Source organism: Sinohyriopsis cumingii, chromosome 8 (assembly GCF_028554795.1).
Source record: "Sinohyriopsis cumingii isolate HCF-2022 chromosome 8, ASM2855479v2, whole genome shotgun sequence".
Classification (NCBI taxonomy): domain Eukaryota; kingdom Metazoa; phylum Mollusca; class Bivalvia; order Unionida; family Unionidae; genus Sinohyriopsis; species Sinohyriopsis cumingii.
In genome coordinates this window covers 124,406,386-124,431,163 of record NC_142968.1, presented here as the reverse complement: position 1 = coordinate 124,431,163, position 24,778 = coordinate 124,406,386, and the positions used below count along the sequence as shown (strand labels likewise).

The 24,778-nt window shown below is 37.0% G+C and overlaps 1 protein-coding gene across 1 annotated transcript; it reads right to left on the bottom strand.

Moving 5' to 3' along the window:
* Positions 1-15: 15 nt before the first annotated feature.
* Positions 16-23,190, bottom strand: LOC149794571 (uncharacterized). The gene is made up of 4 exons (XM_089966598.1): positions 22,939-23,190; positions 22,009-22,065; positions 16,029-16,128; positions 16-611 (listed from the first exon to the last, which is right to left on the bottom strand). The coding sequence occupies exons 1-4, from the start codon at positions 23,147-23,149 to the stop codon at positions 287-289; spliced, it is 693 nt and encodes a 230-aa protein (XP_089822724.1). The 5' UTR covers positions 23,150-23,190; the 3' UTR covers positions 16-286.
* Between the last annotated feature and the right edge of the window lie 1,588 nt (positions 23,191-24,778).

Here is a 24,778-nt window from a genome sequence, read left to right as displayed (position 1 = left end):
CGGTGCTTTCTAGGATTAGCTTTACCAGTGCATACAGGTCCTAGTTACCTTGCAAAAGTATTACTTACTCAATTAAATTCAATTTGAATACTTACTTTATATAAATCGGGGAGGGGGGAGGGGGGATAATGCTTCCAATCGGAAGAATTCAGCATTATCTCGATCCAACTGGTTACACATTACATTTCCAATGTAACTACATACCTGTATTTAGGATACATGAGTTATATTATTATTATGCACACGGTAGATAGTCTTGTCATAAAATGACGCACTAGGGATTATTTCAAACTTCTGTTGTATGACGTCTGGAAAAGCCTGTATTTAAAAGATCGGAGTGAATTGGATGTATGTACCCATCAAGTTCCAAATCGACATTCATCCTAAGCACCTCTGATGATTCCTCAATTTGATTTACCTCAGCTAATGTCTCGCTGCATATTAGAGTTGGTTCATTAATCTGTTTAGCATTGGACTCCAGTGCAGTGCTCATCTCCCCCACCGCATTACTCACAATTGTCCAATAACCTTCTGAGTGGTCTCCCTCCTGAGGATTATCCTTTCCGCTATCTTGATTTGAAACAGCCTTTAGTGCTGTGCCCATGCGTAGACTAGAACATTAAAAAATGGGGCAACAGGGTTGAATGATATCCGAATAGTGAACATAATTTATTCTCTCTCTCTCTCTCTCTCTCTCTCTCTCTCTCTCTCTCTCTATATATATATATATATATATATATATATATATATATATATATATATAAAGAGGGAGATAGAGGGAGGGAAGGGTGGATAGATAGATAGATAGGTAGATATACATAGATAGATAGATCAAAAGAGAGTAGTACAAGTTTAAAAAGTCAAGACAAAAACAGTGTAATGAAAACAGAATATACATATACCACACTATATAGCATATTGTTGACAACATTGTAAGGAATATATATATATATATATATATATATATATATATATATATATATATATATATATATATATATATATATATATATATATATATATATAAGCAGCAGGGAAGTTGAACAGACCTCGGTGCGCAGACCTAAAAAACCTTTCTACGCGAACTTTTCTCGTAGAAGCCTCAGAAAGCAAAAACAAAGCCTTCTACGAGGGTCAATTTTCGCATCGCTCAGACCCTATGCATCAGGGACCCCCCCATGGTGTGTCACAAAAACATAACGCCACAGACAAATTTTTCGCGGAAATGTGCTATGATTTTGTTCTATTTTTTTTGTTGCAGATATTGGCTGCCCTGCTCCATTTTACATCACATTAAATAATATATTTTAAAATAAATGAACCCGAATGCTAGTACCAGTGTTGGAGAACCACATTCTGCTAGATTAGGGCGAGAAAAATTAGCGGCATTACGGAAATGTATTCCCACGAGAGAATTATTTAAGAAAAAGGTACGTGAACACGAGGATGCAGAACAGGGATTTACCGAATTATCGTCGAAATTATTAAAGCCAGTTACCGAAACGACCGAAAAAGTTTTACTTGGAGATATCACAGATCCGGATATTAGAAAACGGGGAATTCTTCCTGTGCTGAGAGACATCGAGGAACATGCTCGAATATTACCGGATCAAATAGAACAACTAGTACAAGCACCGCCGCAAGCACAATCGCAAGGGCAACTGCAAACACAACCAAAGAGAAAAAAACAGGTAAGTTTTAAAATAAAAAGTAAAGAAAAAATTGGAGTAAAACCTTTTCTTGAGGTATTAAGGAAAAACTTTACCGAGCAAGGTTGGAACATAATAACAAGACCGCTTGAAAAATTTTATAATATAGAAGATTTTGCTAAGCTTGCGGAAGATTCTTTCGATAATAGAAGTAAATTTTTGACACAGGAAGGATTAAACAAGGTCAGAACACGTGAAATTTGGTATAATTTGCTATATAGAGGTTATTTGAAAATACCACAGGCGAGAAAAACGGATCCAATTTATGAAAAATTTTTGACGACGGCGCGTAATCGAAAAGAGGAAAATAAACAAAAATTAAGACAATTTCCACCTGCTACACAGGAAAAAACATCATCGATAGATGAACCTTCAGAATTTTCTCCTGCAAAAGTAAAAGAAAAATTGTTGGAAATTAAATCTAATATTGAAAAATCCAGAATCGAGCCTAAAACAGCGGATTTGTATTTTACCGATGATGCTCTTAAAATGCTCAGCGACGAGGATAAATTAGTTGATATCGCCAGATTTGGTTTTGAAGAAAAAGAAAAATTTATGAAACCGAAGTATCGAAAAACAACTATAAAATCAAAATGGATTCCTGCGGTATATTTTGCTTCAAAAAGAAAAATTGTTAATTTAAACGATCCCGGTTATAAAGATTTTGTGGAAAAAGTAAAACAAAAAGAAAAAGAGGAAGATATACTACGATCATTATTTGAAGATGAACCAGAACCTAAGACAGGCAGCGGATATACCATTTGTCCCGACAGCGTTGTCAACGATGTATCTCGCCTTGAGGTATTAATCGGAGGAAAACGAGCCGGAAATAACTCTCCTGAAAAAATCAACGAAGCTTCGGATATTTGTTAATGATTATTCCGCGACGGTATTATTAATTCTTACATTTACAAAGAGCTCATCGACGAGCTTATCGATTAAATAATACTAAATCAGATAAATGATTGTTCACAAATATCAACGCAGGCCTGTGCAGGTCCGCGTGGTTAACTCTCGATTGCCCGTATGTAAATATGTTCACGGCAACGGATTTGGTGATATCGTTGGAAGCCTCGTTACAAGAATGGCTCCTAAAATCGGACCTATGGCTAAGCAAATTGCATCAAAGGCAATAGGAAAAATTGGTGAGACAGTTATTTCTGGTGTTGGTAATTTGGCCAGTAAAGGCTTCGATGTTGTTAAGGGTAAAATAGCGAAATTAATAACACGTAAAAGACAACCGATCAAATTACCTAGCACTATCGAAATGCCCAGCAACGTTAGTAAAATAATAAATGACGCTGCAAATAAAAAATAAATGAGAAAAAAATCGAGGAAATAGCAAACACAAGTTTTGTGTCAGGTAGCGGTCTTCGTTTTAGACGATAATTCTTTGTAATAAAATGTTCGCACAAGTGTCCAACGAGGTATTTGACATGGACGAGCCTGTAGGCAGGGATACCTCCGTGCGTGATTTTCAATATTACTCGTACGATACAGTTGAGCCAAACACATCTAATCGTTTGGAAATTCAGGTTCATGATACAACAAGGTATTTTCTTCCATCTGAGGCGTTTATTGAAGTTGTTGGTGAAGTCGTTAAAATGGATAATACTGCCTATAATGCAGATTTTAGGGTCGGATTTGTCAATAACGGTATTATGGCCTTATTCAAGAGCGCCACGTACATGATCGATGGAAGAGAAATCGAATCAATTACCAGCGATGTTGATTTGGCAACCACGATTATAGGTCTAGCTAGATACTCGGATGATTTTACTAGATCGGCTGGTCCTAGTATGATGTTTGCCAAGGATAATTCTGATCGTCCCGAAAGCAGGCAGTTTGATTTTAGACAACCAAATGATCGTGCTGTTGCTCCAATTAATGTTGAGGATATGATCATCAATGTTAATCCTAATATAATCTTGGATTTGCCACGCGAAAAGCTATGCTAACAGGAGGTCGCAGAAGATTCTCTTGTGCTATTCCGCTGTCTCATATATTCGGATTTTGCAGACATTTCAGAAAAGTTATTTACGGAGCGAAACACACAATTGTATTTGTTAGAAAGGGAAACAGCGACGATGCTATCTGGCGAGAGGGTGATATTGATTATGCTACCAACGCAATAGGTCCCAATGATGCCGTAAATAATAACGGTATGGTAAAATTAACTAAATTTACTCTGTGGATGCCAGCGATAACTCCATCGATGATTGAGGAAGAAAAATTATTATCATTCATGTATCAATGTGGTAAATCAGTCATGTCATGGCTAACAACGACAACGGATTCTACAAACACCGATATTAACGGTGATTTTACCTGGCGTATTGCATCACAGCAAGGTACTTCTGCACCTAGGCATATCTTTGTTGCTTTTTTGCATACCAGGAGATATCATCAATTATTTAGTTATATGATATTTGATCGTATCCACGCAACAAACGTATCACTAAGAGTAAACGGTCAACAAGAACCATCCGAGGAAATATCAATCAATTTTGATAATTATTCGACGGCTCGTGCGTATTATCGCTTGTTAAGTTTTATGGGTCGTGATCAAAATATCGACACCGGATTGCAAATATCACAGCTAGATTTTAATACCCTTTATCCTATCTATTACTTTTCTCTGCAGCACCTTGATTTGGTAAAACAATCTGTCGTTGATATTCATTTCAAGGCCAGAATTACCACCGGAAATGTCTTATACAAGGTAATCGCGGTAATTCTCAGCGACAGAACAATGATCCTGGAAGGTATCAGCGGCAGAATGAGAGTCATCGACGCACCTGTCAAAAAAATGTGAAATTTAAAATTCCAAATTTAGATTAAAACGATTATAATATGCCATACGAATACATCAGCGTGACTCTGACCCCGGGTCAGATAAAAAAACTGCAGTCAGCGACAACAAAGCGATGTGGTGTAAAACTAACTCTAAAAAACGATCAAATTCAGGGTGGGCCTAACAAATTATCGCTAACTAAGACTCAGCATGGACGTTTTATTAAAGCTAAATCAGCAAATTCTGGCGTTCATGTTAATTTTAGCCCAGGTGCTATCAAGGATATGATCAAAACCGGCGGATTTTTTCCTCTACTAGCTGCTATTCCTGGATTAATAGCCGCAGCTGCTCCAAAAATAATAGCCGCAGCTGCTCCGGCAATTGCAAAAGGTGCGATAACAGGCGCAGCTGGATACGCAGGTAGCAAAATAGTGCAAAAAGCAACGGGAGGACGATACGGTAAAAAAAAGGGAGGAGCACTATCGCCTGGTGCTGCGGCGATAATGAACCTTGCTGCACGAGGAGTATTATCACCTGCGGCGATGAAGGATCTTTTTTTAACGGGGACATTATCACCTACGGAGCGGGAGAAATATCTTCTCTCAAAAACAAAAGGAAGCGGTCTTTATCTAGGACGCCCCCGGTACGGATCCGGTCTAAGATTAGCACGCCCTCCTCGAATTTAGATTTATCTAACGAAGCAAAAAATAAAAAAATAAAATTTTTCAGAGGCGTGTTTATGCGGGATCAATTACCTGGCAAACCAAATTCCACCGAGACAGGAATAATAAATCTCGATTCAAGCACCGGTCCTGAAACACACTGGGTCGCCTACGCGATTAATCCTCGCGAGGTTGTTTATTTCGACTCGTACGGGTTAGCGCCACCAAACGAATTTGTCAATTACGTGTCAAAATTAAACATTCCAATTTGGTATTCAACGCTGCCAACGCAATCAATAACAGATCCACCGATATGCGGTCCTGAATCTATTAACGTTCTTGATGCGATTTCAAAATCATCCGGTCCATATCACAAAATCGTATTTAAATACGCGATAAATAAATATCATGGTTGACATTTATGGAAGATTCCTGTATAGGAAAACAGCGGCGACCGATATTGATCTATCAAAATATGCAACCAAGGAAGATGTTAACAATCTTTTATCGCTAGTAGGAATAGAACCTAACGATGTTGCTATTTTTCAAGATAAAGAAGGAAAGTTACGAACAAGCAATATCAAAATAACCGATATAATCAAGCGAGATGAGTATAATGAACACGTTGGTAATTTTGATCGCCTGACAAAAAAAACTGATAGTGACGTTAGCGAATTCGCGGCAAAGCTACTTCTAAAGGCCGATAAAACAGATGTGGAAAAAACAGATAACGAGCTCACGGAAAAGTTACTTCTAAAGACCGATAAAACGGATGTGGAAAAAACGGATAACGAGCTCACGGAAAAGTTATTTCTAAAGGCCGATAAAACGGATGTGGAAGAAAATATTAATATTATTAGAAATAATTTAAGAAAAATCGACGCTTATATGGCAAGTAATATCAACGTAATTGAAATAATTAGTTCAAATATTGCTGAAACGAATACCTTAGTAAATCAGAAAGCCGATAAAACAGACACAAAAAAAATGGACGATGAAATTAAAAAAATTAACGATGACCTTGATAAGGTCCTTGAAGATATAAAAAAAATTAACGATGATATTACCAAAGTTAATACCGATATTTCCACGACGCATATTTTAGCGCGTCAAAAAGTTGATGTATCGTTATATGATGGAGAAATTCGAGATTTAAACGTGAAACTTAATAACGCAGTCGCAAAAATTGACGAAATTAACACAAAATTATCGTCAACGGTAATTGATAGGATAAGTCGTATTATCATACCAGCGGATATAATATCAAAAGATCTTTATTGTAGCATACCATTTGTAATAGCATCGATACCAGGTACATGGACGCCGGAAAATAACACATTTAGTTTCACCGCGCCATTTACTGGTGTATATCGATTATATATCTTTTCCAAGATAAGATTTAGAATAATAGCCAAATTATACAAATGGCGCCACTCCACCGATAGATTTCTCGGATTCCTAAATATCTTGCTAAGTAAAGACGCCGAGGAAACATTTGAACTAGAACCGCCAGATAGAACCACAACAACACCGACCGAGTATTTCGTATTTTTTGAATATATTTTCGGGATACCATCATCATTTAGTTGGACAAGTTAACTAATAAATGACCGCGTCGGAATATTGATATAATCAGGCGCGCTCATGGCAGGAATCGTTAAAAAAACTTCTTGATGAGCGCAATCATCGCTGGCGCAGGAGTAATATTATCCGCGGTAACAATGATCGCTCCAGTCGCGGTAACGATAATAATTTCATCGACAACGACAATCGCAGGTGTTCTTAATATTATTGCAAAAAAAAATATCCTCGTGCGCGAATGAAAAATTATCCTTGTACAGAACAAATTATCCCTAGTTACAGAAGCATATTCGAAATTATCATCGTTACTTTCTGAGAGTCTCAACGACGGAGTTATTTCCGATCACGAATTCTCACTGATGATAAAAATCTACTCTGAGATTGAACAAATAGATATTAATAATGTCGGAACTAGCTCAGATTGTGACAAACACAACACCGTCGATAACAACAATGATATCAGCAAGCTCAACCAAACCCGAATTTAGTATCGATTTTCCAATACCAATTAGCGTCAACGAAATTGCGTTGTCACAATTACGCGTTTATCACAGCTGGCCTAATATTAGAGCAAAATCATTCGGTGGTCTACCATCGAATAATTCTTTTGTTTTTGCTAATAAAAACCGTCCCGATGGAACTCCAGATTGGATCGTCGTTGGTATACCAACAGGCAGTTACGAGATTGGACAAATTAATAACGAGCTCGTCCGCAGAATATCAAATATAACCGGCGATGCTGAACCAGGGATAAAAATATCCACGCACGAACCAACGCTGGCATCGATCATCGAGGTAAAATCACCGTATATCGTCGATATTTATCAATCATCGATTAGATCCGTGTTAGGTTGGCCCGAAAACGCGCCTCCAACACAACCAGAGTTACCGGAACCAAAAAAATCCGATTCTGTCACAGATAAAAAAGCGTATTATGATCTGCCAATTAGAAAATATATTAGATTACCGTCTGATTTAGCGGCAGGTACAATAAAAACTTATTTTCAGAATGAGAGATAATATGGCGTGGATGGTTACATTCCCTCCCGGAAATAGTAAGATTTATGAAATAAATGATATTAGTTCATATATAAAGCAATACAGCGATGACCACAAATCATTATTGCAACATCTAGATAAAATTTTTCAAGAGTGCGTCATTAATATATTAAGCTCATGTGATGAGATCATAAAAATCACAGAGATGCTGAATCAAATCGCGTTTGATCTCGAATATGTTCAAAGGGATTTAATTCAGATAATAATTAAAGATATATACAAAGATAAACGTTTCAAACAAAAATTTATGACCGAGTATGAGCTATCCGAGGAAATATTACCAAATTACAGATTTCCTTTCTTTGTTAATGTTGATGAAATGAGAAAATCCGTCATTGATACCGTCGACAGATACTTTCCACAATTACACGCCGCGTGGGTTAGAAAACTACCACCAGCAGTAATACTTAAACACAATAATAGTCCAACCGGGCAAGGGAGACATATCTCGCCGAGTATCGTTAATATAACGGATGTTATCGCGGTTAATCTTCACGCGGATGTCGTCGAAGGCAGTTACAACGCAGATGCGTCTGTGTCCGAACGAGCACAACAAGGTTTCATCCTTTATTCGTTTGGTCCCGATGTTTCTCCGGGATATTTGATAATAAAAGAACCTGTCAATTTATTTTATCTGCGATGCCATAATCGATTATTGTCGAGGATAAATTTCAGATTGACGGATCAAAATGGAAATCTGCTTGATATACGCGGAGAAACACTGAGTATCAACCTGCTGGTGAAATCTTAAAAATGAGAATTTTCGATTTTAAAATTCTTAAAAATCTTCGATTTTTTAATTTTTAAACCTGTCTATGAAAAAAAATGACAAAAAAAAAATAAATAAAAATTAAAAAATCGAAGATTTTTAAGATTTTTAAAATCGAATTCTCAAAATATACAGGAGATCAAAGATTCTTGCCTTCCTCGACCAATTTTTTTAACTGCCTGATGCGTGAACTAGTAATTTTTCTCGATTCGTATTCGTCAGATAAACTCGATCTTATTTTTTCTACCATCACCGATAACGCAACAAAATCCTTAATTTGATCGTCATTGACAGACGCTAATGTTTGATACATCGCAGATTGGATTTTCTTTATAAATTTGTATTCGGACGGTAGCGTGTACCTGTGGTCGAGTTTACCTTGAACAATTGTATCAAATTCAGATTGGATTTTATCGGTATCCAGATCCGAAGATAAATTTATATTTTTATTTTTCAAATCCTCGATGATTTCGATGATACTGTTTATATTTTCTTCGTTCATATATTTTATTTTTATCTTCAAATAGTCAAATTTTTATCGAAATTTATAATTTTCGAATATTATTTTTTTCGAATCGGATATTATTGGGATATAATAAAACTCGATCCATGCACCAAATCTATAAGAAAATGTTGCATTTCGAATTTTTTCTGCAGTAAATTGTACCGAGCGTGGATTAATACCAAAATATTTTGCAGCGGCACTCATCGACGTAAACACTATTTCTTCGTTAGTTTCTCTATTTATCGATTTGACCGCTCTGGCATATTTCGGATATTTACCGGTATTACCACAAAGTGAATTTTCTTTCTGGGTTACCGCTCGGAGATTAAATAATTTGTTATTTAGTTTATTTCCGTCGATATGGTCAATTACCAATTTATCCTTGATAGGTCCATGAAAACATTCGAATATAAATCTGTGATTAGAATAACAGATTGTTCTTTTTTTATCATCAACAAAGGTAAATTGGAGATAACCCGTATTACCAATATTACCAACCTGATTTCCTGTTTTTATATTCCTGATGATACCATCCGATGATGCCTTGTATCCACTAATCGTTGGATGAGTTTTGAATTCGGAAATCTGAGAATATTCAATTTTTGATTCTGGAATCTTCGATTTAAGAATCTCTGATTCTAGATCCATATATGATATTCTATTTGTTTAAATCGCTATTTGCTCGAAATCGATTAATATAATCTTCCTCGCAGGTTATAACCGACGAATGTTTTTTTTCGTAATATCGCCTTAGTTCCCGATAATTTTTTCCTCCGCATTTCAAACACAGTCGAGTTTTCCCTCGCGTGCCAACCTGGCAAACTAAGCATCGCTGTGGTCCTTTACTGCCATTTCGAACCGCATATATATGAGCGCCACAGTAATCTTTTCTGCATGCCTTATCACAGAAATTTAATGAACCGATTAATAGCCATTTGCAGTTGTTCATTATTATTTAGATATTTGTCTAAAATATAATAATGGATATATTTGACCTTGACGAGGCAGAATACGAGATTCCTGACGTTGATCAAGCTAAGAAAGAATTTTTCGACGATGGAGCGGTTCACACCTGGTCAACCTGGAGAACAAATTTCATCGATGCTACGATGAATTTAGAGCGAGCTAAGAAAATAATAGATCATATAAAAACGAAACACTTCGAAGAGAGATTTATTTTTGGAATAAAATTTATCGCACAAATGCCTGACGAAACCTGGATTATTCGCGATAAACGAGATCCTATTCGCGGTGGCAAGAAAAACGTTATTCTTGATAAAAATTCACGACCAGGATTATTATTAGGTATCGATGGTCCTTATTACGCTAAGGCGTATCCGGTCAGCGCGGTTGTTTATGGGATTTATCGGCTAAATAATAATCCGGATATAAAAAATTTGCCTGTGATGAAAAAATCATCAGTGATAAATTGCTTAGCTGAACGCGTAATCGAGCATATGAAAAATGCTCGAGGTGGATCTGGTTTAACTCAGTTAAGGCTAGATAAAATTAATGCGTGGGCGGAGACTGTTGTTGATGGTGCATCGATAGATGACGTAGCTGTGCTTAGCAAAAAATTAAAATTTCCAATCACGGTAAAAACGCTATCGGGAGAAATATTATACTCGTCGCCGTATAAATCTCGAGGAGCGCCAATCGAGATTATCGACCATAATTCTCACGCGTGGTCGCATTTGGTGATGATATTTCCACGAGAACGCATGGTTAAATTTTATCCCACGAAAGGTATTTCCGCGGAAAATATTTCCGCGGATGCTGTGGAGAATAATTCCAATGTCATGTTTAGATTTATCAGAGAATTAAGCAAATTAGATCCGATATATGTTTGGTTATTCTCGAGCGAAGAAAGATACGATCAATTTATTTTGCCGTGTGGTGATATTTACAGAGATGAAATATTAGTCGAATCGATGAGAGAACTTGCAGTAAGATACTCGTCAAATCCCGATCAATTATTGACAAATTGTTTTACTATCCCATCCGTTGCCGCTCACGCTGCTAGAGAACGAAATTCGTGGAAACCGACAAGAAGCGAATTTCTTGCCGATATTCAACGTAGTTGTATCGAATACGGCCATGGAGGATTGTGGAATACCAGGTATGATTTTGAGGATATGATCTCTGTTGATATGAGCGCGTGTTATCCCGGAAGTTTTCTTGGATATGGCGATTGTGACGAGTACTTTGCTAAATTTGGTCATCCTACCAGCGAAATGACAAGAGTCGGGATTAACGGACCGTTACCAGATTTTGTTATGACCGGATTTGCTTGTGTTACGTCATTTGAATTTGCCGAAAATTTGCACAAAATTTGTTATATTTGGTTCGGTAGGCATTTCTCTCAGCGTCGCTGGGTTCCCACGGTGTTATTGAGATATATGCTAGATTCATCAATGTTAGTGTCGTTGACGGTAAGTGAGGCAATTATATCGTACAAAAAACAAACAGACGTGTGGCTGCCGACGGATTGTGATAACGCGAAAGATATCGGATGAAAAATAATTGGTAAATTTACTCAAGGTGGATCTGTTGATCACAAACACCGACACGCTAGATTATTTATCAACGACGCTGAAATGGATTTTATAATCGCCGACACAGCGTCACGAGGAATATTTTGTAATAGAGAGAATATTATCGTTGACGGAACAAAGTTAGGTACCGTGGTTAGCTATCTTCATGGAGAATCGGCGCAATATACTCATCTGCGATCGTCGATGCTCGCTTACGTGAACATAAATTTACTTTCGATGATAAATAAATTTTCTGATATCGCAGTAAGAGTCGCGACGGATTCGTTCTATATCGATAAAAAATACCAAGACAGGTTGGAAAATTTAATCACCGACGGTAGCTCATGGGGGACTTGGAGAATAAAAAACGAAAATATTCTTGGATATTGTGAAGACGCTGACGTTGAGGATCGTGATGAATTTCACCGAGGTAGATTTGGAGAATCTTCGATTTTGGAATCTTCGATGGCCGCATCTGCGTTCGATCCAATTTCACGCTGAAAATTCGTTTACCTAAATGGACCTGGTGGTAGCGGTAAAACAACGCGAGTGATAAAATTATTTGCAAATTCTGATATGATCGTATTAACGCCCACACACAGATCAGCGCGAGAAATAAAGCAACGTGGCGTTAATTCTTGCACGTACCATAGCTATTTCAAATACAGCGGCGGATCATGGGATTCGGCGCGTATGGGCGATAAATATATCAACAAGATTATAATTTTTGATGAAATTTGCACGGTAAATTTAGATATACTAAAATCGTTCTTAGCTTGGCTGGGAGAAAAAAATACCGCCGTGATAATGTGCGGCGATCATGGTCATCCTAATCCGATTGATGGTGAATCACCTCATGAGTGGCTTAGGAATTTTGTTGATTATTACGAGGAAATCGATGCCGATTATAGATCGACAGATAATTTGCTGACAGAGTTTAAAAAATTAATTCGATTACAGCCAGATAAGGTCCAATGTGATGTTATGAGAAAAATAATCGATGAAACACCGATGAGCGATTTTCTAAATTTATGGCGTCCCGATCATCTGATCGTCGCTAGCAGAAAGATAGTTTGTGATATTATTCAGGAAAGGTTATTCAAGCTGCATTGTGAGAAATTTCCAACGTTGCAGGTGCCGCTGTGTTATAGGCCTGCCGATACTAGGCGACAAAATATCAATGTTACTTTGCCAAATGGAGAGGAAAAATATTTAGTTTTGAACGATATTATCTTTGTTGATATTAATCTTGTCAATGACGCTCTAAACGCAGAAAAATCACCGTGGAAATTAGGTTACGCGACAACGATACATTCGTCGCAGGGATTAACCGTCGATGGCAAAGTTTGGATCGTCGATGATAGAATTACTTGGTCAAATTTGGTTTACTTGGCTATATCTAGAGTTAGAAAATTATCCCAATTAGGTCGAATTCGAATGGATTATCTTAGTGACGCTGGTGGTAATTGAGTATCTTCAAGAATTACCTGTAATTCTTCTTTGGTAAATCCGCGTTGTGGAGCTAACGAATCTAGTATATAGATTGCCGGTCTTCCTGATGACCTTGTTACGGCAGATATTTTGTGCGTGGTAACGCTCCAAATTGGATCGGTTACTCTTTTTCTCCCTCCTTCAGCTTCGCCTTCCTTGTACAAATACCTGACGGTGATATTACCTAACACAGGCTGCATCGTAGAATCTCGCTTTATCGGTATATTTGATTTTGTAATAGCAATTGCAGGTTTCATTGATATTGCTCGAGTTGGTTCGTTATTTAACGCGTTAATTACCTGAGGTAATCTTAATACCCAATCATGAGATCGCTTATCTTGAATAAATTCACGCGCGTATTGGTATCCGAATAATCGTTCAGCAAGCGTTTTGTTAAAACGTTCAACGATCGCTTGATCGCGATGAACACCTACGTGACCGCGTCGAATTTTAACGTTATTTTTTTTCATTAATGAGGTAACCGCACCGAGAAATTCCCTTCCTGGATCAATCTGGAGAAGCTTCGGCCATGTTAATGAAGATCGTGCATAAATATCGCTAAATGCGTGAGCAATTTCCGTCGATGTTTTATTCGATAATGGCGCCGCTTCCTTGTATCTGCTAGCGATATCAACGACGGTTAAAACGTATTTGTAAGTAACTCCGTTGACGGTATCGTGAGGAAGAAACATTAGGTCCGCTTGATGTACCTCATTGGGAATACTAACCGTGAAACTCGCGTATGGTATTTTTTTAGGCGGAGGAAGGTATATTTGCCAAATTGCCTGTTTTGACAACCACAACGCAGCCACGGATCTTTTTACAGCAGCAACTTTGGCAAGTTTGGCAATCGCTGATTTTCCTCGCCAAAATCCTCGTGGAGAATAGTATATTTCTTCCATATTATTTACTAGCACCGAATACTAATTTACTTTTCATCGCGCCTTTGATTAACCACGCTGCTATTTGTTCTTTGAGGGTCTTGTTGGGAATTGCGTTTAATGCGTGAATTAATTTTATATCAGCAAGATGCCTTTGTTGTAGATCTCCGCTATAATATGCGAGATCGTGATTGTAACAAGCTTCATCGATGGTGTTTATTGGATTTTCACCTTGTTTTGGTCGTTTATTTTTATCGAGTCTGATATCAAGTCTCGTTCCAGGTCCACAGTAATTGTATCCAGGTAGATGTTTTTCTCCGGGATATTTCGCCCAGGGTAATCCAGGTAGATTTTCTAAGGAGGCTGCGATGTCTCCTCCGTGTTTAGTTTTTTTTTTGACAAATCTGAATTTGCGTGTGTTACAAATTTCGCATTCTCCCGTGATTGCGTTCCTGTTATTGCGTGTGATGATTTCGGTCGGATTTATCGTAGCTGTGTGCGTGCGACACTTAACACAATATAGATCCATAATATTTTATATCATGAATGTAATTGATTTTTCAGCCACGAAACGACGCGAGCGGGTGAAACATCACGCGGCGTTACCAAATTCGATAAGAATGATAATCATTGGCCCGTCAGGATCAGGAAAAACACAGTTATTATTGAATTTGATCATGCGATGGCTAAAATGGGATAAATTATATCTGATTGCACCATCCGTTGACGATCAGCGTTGTTATCAGGTTTTAAAAGATTTCAGCGACAATATCGGTGAAGGCGTGATCGAATTTATCACAGATATCAATGAAGCTCCTTCCGTGGAAAGTCTTGACGGTGATATTAATAATCTTGTTGTTTACGATGATGTTATGCTAGATAAACAAGCAAATCCGGCAAGAATATTTTCGCGTGGCAGGCACAAGAATACCGATGTGATTTACGTGACACAGAGATATACGCAGATTCCGAAAGTGATAAGAGATAATTGTAATATTTTATCGGTATTCAACGGCGTAGACACACACACGCTGAGAAATATCCATCAAACCTGGTGTAACGGCGATATGGATATAAATAAATTTATAAATTTGTTTAGCCGCGCTCAGTCAACGCCGCATGGTTTCATCACGATAAATTTGCATGATCCACGTGGTCGATATCGCATCGGTCTTGATCAAATTTATTCGTGAAAAGGCAGCCGATATCTGCAACAAAAAAAAATAGAACAAAATCATAGCACATTTCCGCGAAAAATTTGTCTGTGGCGTTATGTTTTTGTGACACACCATGGGGGGGGGGGTCCCTGATGCATAGGGTCTGAGCGATGCGAAAATTGACCCTCGTAGAAGGCTTTGTTTTTGCTTTCTGAGGCTTCTACGAGAAAAGTTCGCGTAGAAAGGTTTTTTAGGTCTGCGCACCGAGGTCTGTTCAACTTCCCTGCTGCTATATATATATATATATATATATATATATATATATATATATAGAGAGAGAGAGAGAGAGAGAGAGAGAGAGAGAGAGAGTTATTCGGAATGATTGCTAAATCGTTATATAGATACGTGATTGTATAGAAAATACATACGTAACACGAATACATATCAAAGAATATCATGAAACTTGACTATCAGCTATGACTATATGTGTGTCACCACAAAAAGACAATACAAAAGCAATGTAATGAAAGCGGAACATACATATACCACACATATATAACATACTGTTGACAACATTGTAAGGAATATATATATATATATATATATATATATATATATATATATATATATATATATATAGCGAGAAAGAGAGAGAGAAAGAGAGAGAGATATATATTCGGAATGATTGCTAAATCGTTATATAGATACAGGTGATTGTATAGAAAATACATACATAACACGAATACATCTAAAAGAAGATCATGAAACTTGACTATCAGCTGTGACTATATGTGTCACACCACACTCAATTTAATATCCAGACGAATCATCCAATATTTTTCGTAATTGTCGTCAATTCATTGGAAATCATTCAAATTATAATTACCATTTGAAACACTTTTGTAAAATACAGGCGAAGAAACCAATAGCAGACATAGCACCCAGAGCTAATACGCCGTACATCACAAGTTGGTTGGAAGAAACGACTGAAAAAAAGAGCTTTTGACGCTTATATATTCAGATGTTTAACTTTGTTCATTTTATATACTATCATTTACTTCAGAATTTCCTTATTTTAAATATTATGTTTTACTTCAGAGATTGTCTTTTTTCGGCTTTGCTCAAGAAAAGGAAGAGTTACCTACCAACTGAATATGTTATTTTTTGCAAATATATGGAGAATCCTTTGTGGAGGTATATCCTATCAAACGATAGAATAACCTTACTCTTTACCGATATTGATTATTGTAGTAAATAACAACATGACTAGCGTATGAAATAAATTTAGTTGCTTCGGATATCACAAATATATAGAGACCAAGTCAGGAACATGTTTGTGTGTGTGTGTGTGTGTGTGTGTGTGTGTGCAGGGTTTTGTTCTAAAAACACTCAAAATGAACAAATTTGCAAAATCTTTCCTAAACTCTAATAATAAAGCAAAGATTATAACTTTAATTACCATTTGAAACAGGCACACACAAACACACACACACACACGCACATACACACACACACACACACACACACACATATATATATATATATATATATATATATATATATATATATATATATATATATATATATATATATATATATATATATATATAGTGTCAATGACCGAAGGACAGAATTTTGCGGAATTCATAGTATGTGGGCCGAACGTCTTAAGAGTTACGTGATTGGCTTCAAAGGTATTTAATACATTGTACGACAGGGTTATTGCCGTAGAACATAGTAAGGTCGGATACCCCGTGCAGCGCCAAGAAGGTGCTAGGAAAATTGGAAAGGAAATCAAATTATAGGCGTGTGGACCAATTAAGGATAAGAGAAGCTAAATCTTCCGGTGGAAGAGGCTTATCCTTATGGCGCAATTCTTATTCGTAACGCACATACAAATTTAATGCCCTGCGCTAGCTCTCGAAGGTTAGAGACGTGTACAGGCGGAAGGCGAAGGAAGTCGAGAAAATTACCAGGGTGCACACAAGAGGCATGAAGTACAGAAGGAGGAGTAACGAAGGATGAGAAATTAATAGCAGATGGATACCAAGGCCACCATACCGAACACAAACGCTCTCGCAATAGGACATTAACTTTCGTGTGACGTTTTAGATTGAACAGTGGCATTTGGTTAACCGGGCAATTATTGTGTCAAGGTAGTATTTAACTAAAACTTTTCATTCGATTTATTTTTGAAATTTGAGATTAAAGATTGAGGTCCAGGAAATTATTTGAAATGATCTATTATATTTGAAAGACTAATTAGCTATTCAACCTTGAGTTGTTCTATGTATCTATAATGTCGGCATTACTGACTGGGGGCTCAAGAGTCGTTAAAATTTAATGCACACCTTGTTCGGTATTATTTACAATAACGTTGCCGATCTGCAGTATTATTTTTAATTCCGTAGCGGGGTTGAGACAGAAATGAAGGCTCGTCCGGTGGCTGTCGTGTTGCTTAATATTTGCTCAGAAATTGTCTCTGAGGCTCTACTTGGGATTTGGTCAGGAGTCCGAGCACCTGAGGGTATTTTGACCGATCAAGGAATGCAGTTTATGAATCAAACGATGGGGAAGGTGAATCGGCTGATGTCGATTAAACATCTCACTACCACGCTAAATCATCTCCTGTGCAACGGAACGGTCGAACGCTTCAAAGGAATCATGAAACACACGCGTAAGAAGTTGTGTGATGGCCGTCATAAGGACTGGGATCACCACATTTCGGAAGGTAACGCAGTGTAGTTTGGGACTTTCCCCTTTCGAGTGCCTCCTATACAGTAGAACGGAGCTAGGCCCCATGGCGGTGATGAGACAGTTGTTGACCAATAACCACACTGTTGAAGATGTGCGCAGTACCTAACAATACGTCGCCTACTTCCGTAACAAAGTAGTGGAATTCTGTTGCCGCCGGAAAACCTCATGTGGGTAAAGTCTCGTCTAGCGAAGTGCTGAAACAAGCAAACTAAGTCACACCAGTGCGAGGTGGGAGACAAGGTGATGTCGCTGTTGCCACAACAACACAACAAACTACAAGTCTCATGAAGATAACTACGTCGTCACCGAGAAGCTGGGGGAAGAAACGTACCGTAAACAGACTCCAGAACAAAGAGAAACTGTACCACGCTAATCGGTTGAAGAAATACTGGAAACGAGAGTCAACCGCCGATTTCGTCGTTGCCACAATAATCACTGAAGAAACCGAAAACGACACGGAAGGCGCTAACACTGGTGTTCCGAGTTTTCTGATAACGAGAACAGAGACACCATCGGACGTGAAGTGCGACCCCACGTTTTCTAGGAACAAGAGGACGAGGTAGAGACGCTGCTTGCATAATATACCGATGTTTCAAGGGAACTACAAGGGAGAACTCCACTTGCCGAATTCAGCTTGAAGGTGGTAGACAACAAACCGATTCAATTCAAATCTTACCCCCTCCGCGAAGTTAGAAGTGGTAAGAAATCGTTGTTTTGGGAGTAATCGAACCCGCGGGATCTTCATACTGATTCCCAGTTTTACTGGTAGAAAAGGAAGCTGGCACCCATCGTTTCTGCATGGACGTGGACTATCGGAAGTTAAACAAGGCGACGGAGTTCAGGCCGAAATGCTAAGGCAAAATATTTTTCTAAGATGCGCGGTGCAGTGTCTCGATAGTTGCCAAACGATAATGACAATGGGCTGATTTATATGCCGTTCAAGCCAACGTGTCAGGTTAGAACGCAAGCTTTCTCGGCACCATGGCACGATAATGGTTTAGACTCGCGTAGCTTGTACGCTGATAATCTACAAAGTCTGATAGGATGATTGGTCTTATGCTAGGAGTAGAAGCTGGATGAGAGGCTGCAACCGGAGGTTTAACTAAATGTCTCGAGTGTTTGAGATCTGGAACTGGGGATGGTACCTAAATATCGGGTTGTCCTATCGCCAGTAGTTCAGCAAGCGCATTATATTGGTTTTTGGCTATCTGTTTTCTACGAAGCAATTGGTTCAGATGGGCAATAGTGGACATCTTAACCTGCGGTATGCACTACAAAACTGATCTTTAATACGCTCAAGTATAACTCAGATAACATAATTTCCCAGTATACAAATATTTTGTATCCCACAACCACCTCACACCCAGCAAGCACACACTTTTATTCCCAACAGGGTTATCACTAGTCCATACCGCTCCCTGGCCTTCCTTTCCTTACGTTTCAAGTTGGCTTTTATCCTATCGTTGCTACATACCTGGCACAGCCAGGAATCTGTACGAGTCTCCTTTCAACAATGAATAGAATAACGCTGGTAGCTCGTACCCTTTTTACAGGCTTTGTCGGCCCACCTCGCAGTGTTCTGTTACACACGATATTCCGCATCGCTTTGCCTATCCGTGTAGTTACCACCCGAATATGTTGCATTATTTCATTGGGTTGGTATATACAGTGCAAAGTACTTTTCAGTATTACCGCTGTGGCCAAGGACTCTACTGTTACACACCCAGGTTGACCCTACCTTGCTAATATAAACTGGAGCGCCCACAAGTTAGAAACTAGAACTTTATGTGTAGATAATGTCTATAGACCTACCACTGTTTGTAACAGAGTTTCCGGGATCAATATTATGGCCGTTCATTCACTGGTGTGCCAGTAGAGATTAACTGTGACAGTTAATGCCAACTTTTTAGCGAAGCCATTTACTAGTAGATAATTACCATCATTTCTTTCTCTCACCAGTCAGCCACAAAAGTTTTACAACAATTTTACACTACTCCCACAATTAAAATACTACAGAAACTCTGATCGGCGAGGGGTGGGTTGGTTACCCCATATAATTCTTGCTTGTAGGGGCTGATTGGTCGAGGACACCACTTTAATGCCGGGATAATTTATTAAAGCACGTTCTCCCACCAATCCATCCCGACACTTAGCCTCTCAGGGTGCGGTAGATCAAAGTTCGCCAATTCGGGTGGGCATTATTTCAAAGACCCCTGTTGTATCTACTACTATGTATGAAATATTGATCTATAATTTGCCACAGGTGCTTATGACAAACGTTGCGTTATTTGTATGTTTTAAAATTCACTCTGTTTACAAGCATGCTGTATAGTCTAGTTTTAGGTCAGTTAAATATATTCACATTTGGCTTTGCCTTGCACAATGCGCAAATAGTTTAGAGCTTGGTGTGTGTTATTAACAGTTCGACCAAATTCTCCCTCTATTTTTGATGTTTCAGGAACAATACTTCATACTGAGAGAAGGACTTCCAGTGCATTTGTCATTTTTGAATAAGTTGGGAACTTTTCCTTGAAGATTCATTTCATACTTAGATTTGTTAGTTAATATAGCTTGTACATTGTACATAAGCTAATGTTTCAACACTTAAACTATATTCAAAATAAATTCGGTTGAATTTAATATTTATTATAGATTTAATGCATACATTTCAATGAAGTTTTGTAAATAATTTGATATACATTTTTTATTGATTCTAATCTTAGACTCAAATCAATGACAGTTTTTAACCAACAAGAAAAGTATTTTGCAATTTTAGGTGTGATTCTCATTTGCACAGACTAATGTATCAAAATTCATGAGCCCAGAAAGCTTTAGTATGAGTCTTTTTCGCAACATCTGTTAGATATATCTTACTAGATCGCTACTGTATGTTATAAAGATATGACATGCTTTGGGGTTAAGTTACTGTTCTCCGTACTGAACAAATTATAGCAGCTAAAACTAAGTTCAGTTTCAGCACTGGACCTTTAAACCTTAAGCCGCATCATAATGACAACAGGCCTAATACATACGCATTATTATTTCCAGCGCCACACATACTGTAGTATATGCCTATCAATGGAATATCATTATATAGTAATAAAGTAGAAATTCAAGAGACTTTTAAATGTACAATCGTATGAGTGTGCCAACTGTTATAATGATATTGAATATATTTTTAGTTCTTCTTTCTTCACTACAAAATACAATATTAAACAGTAGGCTTGGGATTTTAAGTTGACAAGCAAAATGTGAATATTTATTAACCAAATACGTTATTTATAACAGCTTATTCAAATTTTGTGAATTGTTTTCGAAATTAGATAGGACATAAATGTGGTCTCCACTCAAAACATAATATGTAGTTTGATACTTGGTTGACTTATGCTATGGACTCAAAGTGTTTTATAACGAATAAAGTATTGATCACGCGAAGGACATACTGCCACGATATACTGATTACCTTGTCCATGACCATACAGTTTAATGTAAGCAATCCTGAATAACTATCTTCATCTAAAGGTAACAACATTGACATGGTAGAGAACTACACAAGTATAACTTATTTATGATTTAAACTGTGTACTTATTATAGATGTTGGTGAAACCACAATATTACTTTACGTTTTGATGGAACATAGTTCCATTTATAAAACGTTTGCTTTGAGTTAAAATTGGATTCTTTTTTGGTAAAGCTCCATTATGAAAAAAAAACATGTCATCAATAAAGTCTTTAGGTACGCTGTACAATTATCGTATAGTGAAACGGTGCTTGTAATTTGTTCAAGTGTCTTTTAAGTAATCGTATGGTAAACTAATGGACTGTACAGGTCGCAAGAAATGAATGGATATCTGCAAGAGGTATGGTTTCATCTCTTTGAATAACTTGTAGGCATTGATTACACCATCTGAGCCTAAAACGTGAACATCTATTAAGACTAAATTTAAATACATAATATGTCACTGCCCATGTTTTATCTTTATATATTTTATTAGTTTACATATGTAACAAAGTCATATCCGGATATATACATCTGGAGTCTTAACTATAAAAGAGAAAAGAGCGATCATATGGATTTCAAACTTATAATCAAGTAAAATCTACATACCATTGTCTTCTCTATCCTCTTCTTTTGATTTTGACGTGGTCATATAATAACTGATTCCTGCCAAAAAATGTGAAAGAAAACAATATGCTCGAAATTGTACTCTGCGTAAAGAAATTTGTGTCTTCTTGTATGTGTTGGTTAACGCTTTGATGAAGGAATAATTGTAATGAAATGCAAAACAGTTCAGCATCTGCAACTCTACAATAATTGTACAATTCACAATTTGAGTTAACACTAACTAATAAAGTGAATTTTTGTTCCAACGCAGTCGCATAAGAATTTGCAAATCTGTACATTAATAGGTGCTTCTTTGTGAAAAAAAATATAACAAGAAAGAAGAAAAATAAATTTGGTCCCGAGAAAACATAGACAATTAAGAGTCGCACACAGCAGCAGATAAAGTCAATACCTTTAAATGAGCCATAAAACGCAAAAGAAACAAACTATTTTAAAAGCAAACATACTTTGTATCCACCAAAATTATTCGTTCATGGAAGGAATGGTTTCCAGTGAGAAAATAAAACCCAACTGATTAGTAAAAAGCGACTTCCTAACAGGTTCCTAAGAGCATTTTGGAACAATTTGTAATAAAAACGGTACAGTTGACGTTTTACCCCCCCCCCCCCCGTAAACTAGTTTCAATGAGAAGGTATCAAATATATTAGAATATAATATAATAAGCATGTAGCACGTGTAATAATGTATCAAAGACATGAAGGAAATACAAATTTCATCTGACAATAATATTCATTAGTCTCAAAGGAGATAATATTTCAGAAGACGTACATCAACTGCTTATTCGCTAACATAATATCTTCTGTCAATAACTTCATTTAAATTGATTGCGAACATCACATGATTATAAGAAAATATGGATATATCTGTCATGTTGAACGAACATAAATGCATATATGTAAATTAAACTCATACCTGATCTCACTTTAATAATTATGGTTTTATAAATCGTGGTGTTGGCATTTCTAGCATTTCTGGCAAAACAGGTGAAGTTGTTACCATCATTTTCATTTTTAAGCCTCAAAACTGCACCAGGTATTTCAATGGCCGATTTCCTCCAGCTAATCTGGCACTCAGGGAAGCAATCGGCAGAACAGAAGATTGTCATAGAATCAAATTCATCCATTTCAATTATACTGTTTGTTGTACTAAGCAAGAGTTCATCTGGACCATCTTAAAAAGAAAGAATAAAATATCTTAGCAAGAGTGCCTATTAATACATAATATTACAAAGTTATGGCAATACAATAGGACATCAATAATGGACATAACAGATCGATATTGGCATAATGAAGAAACCAACCTTTCTCATGTACATGGTAATTGTTTATAAATATATTATTCATTTGACAAATTACGTTATATATATATATATATATATATATATATATATATATATATATATATATATATATATATATATATATATATGCAATAAACTGACTACGACCAGTGCAAAACTAGTATCTAGCTAGCCTGAGCGCTTTCGACACTTAATGAGTCTTTTTCAAAGGCAAATGCAGAACATAGACAAGACAAACCAATCCAGAAAGGGTTTGAGTGCTTATGGAAAGCTGAGTGGCTGGAACTTTGCAACCGCTATACTCTTTCAAACATTAGACCGTCGTTGTTAAAACAAGAAATTGAAATATTCTGGTCAAATATTTGGTGGAAAAAACATTTTCATTTAGCGCTGAAATAAAATCAAAAGAACTGAAATTAAAAAAGAACAGGCGGAAATATTAAAAGAAGAAAAGGAAATGAACGAAAATAGAAATTCAGAAAGAGGAAAGAGAGCGACACATTCAGAAATAAGAAAGAGAGAGACAAAATGAGAAGGAAGAAAGAGAAAGACAAATTCAGAAAATAGAAACCTAGATGCAAATTAAATTGCAAATACTAAAGAAGAAAGAGAGATGGAAATGCAATTGAAATTAAATTAACTGTGAATGGCAACAGCTACCACATCATGAAATATCAGTTTTGATGTTACCAAAATATTAGATTACTATCCACTTTTCAAGAAAAAGACGTGGATCAATATTTTGATATTTCGAGAAAAAAAACCTAGAATTAAAAATGGCCAACAAACTACTGGACTCCGTTATTACAGAGTGCATTTATTGGCAAAGCTCGTGAAGTTTATACTTCACTGTCATTGGAAGCAAGTGATGATTATGGTTTGATCAAGGAATGTATCAATATATCTCCTGAAGTGTTATGAGTTGGTACCTGAGGCATATCGACAGAGGTTTCGGAATCGCATAGTGACGTCAAGATTTACCTTCTTTAAGCCATGTAGATACTTTGGAGAACGCAGTTGGTGAGTATTCCTTAACTTTCATTTGTCCCTCTCAGCATGTTCGTCGTAAGAAACTGGTTCAGTCTCATAAGAGCGCATGCAAATTTCGATCTGGTACAACTTATAAGAATCAAACGTCTGATAAGATTGATCATAAGTCCGTACTTCTTCCTAAGTGAATCTATTGCGGCAAATTAGGACAAGATATTTCTGACTGTGTTATTGAAAATTATGAACCTTTCATGTCCAAAGGTTTTGTATCACCTCTTGCTGATTCAGCCAATCCTATCCCTATTAAAATATTAAGGGACACACGAGCTTCTCAGAGTCTTTTAATATCGGATACTTTGCCTTTTTCTGAGAAGTCTTCTTCTTCTGAAAGTGTTCTTGTTCCTGGGAAAGAGTGTGGCTTTATTCAAATACCACTCCATAATGTCAATTTGTCATTAGACT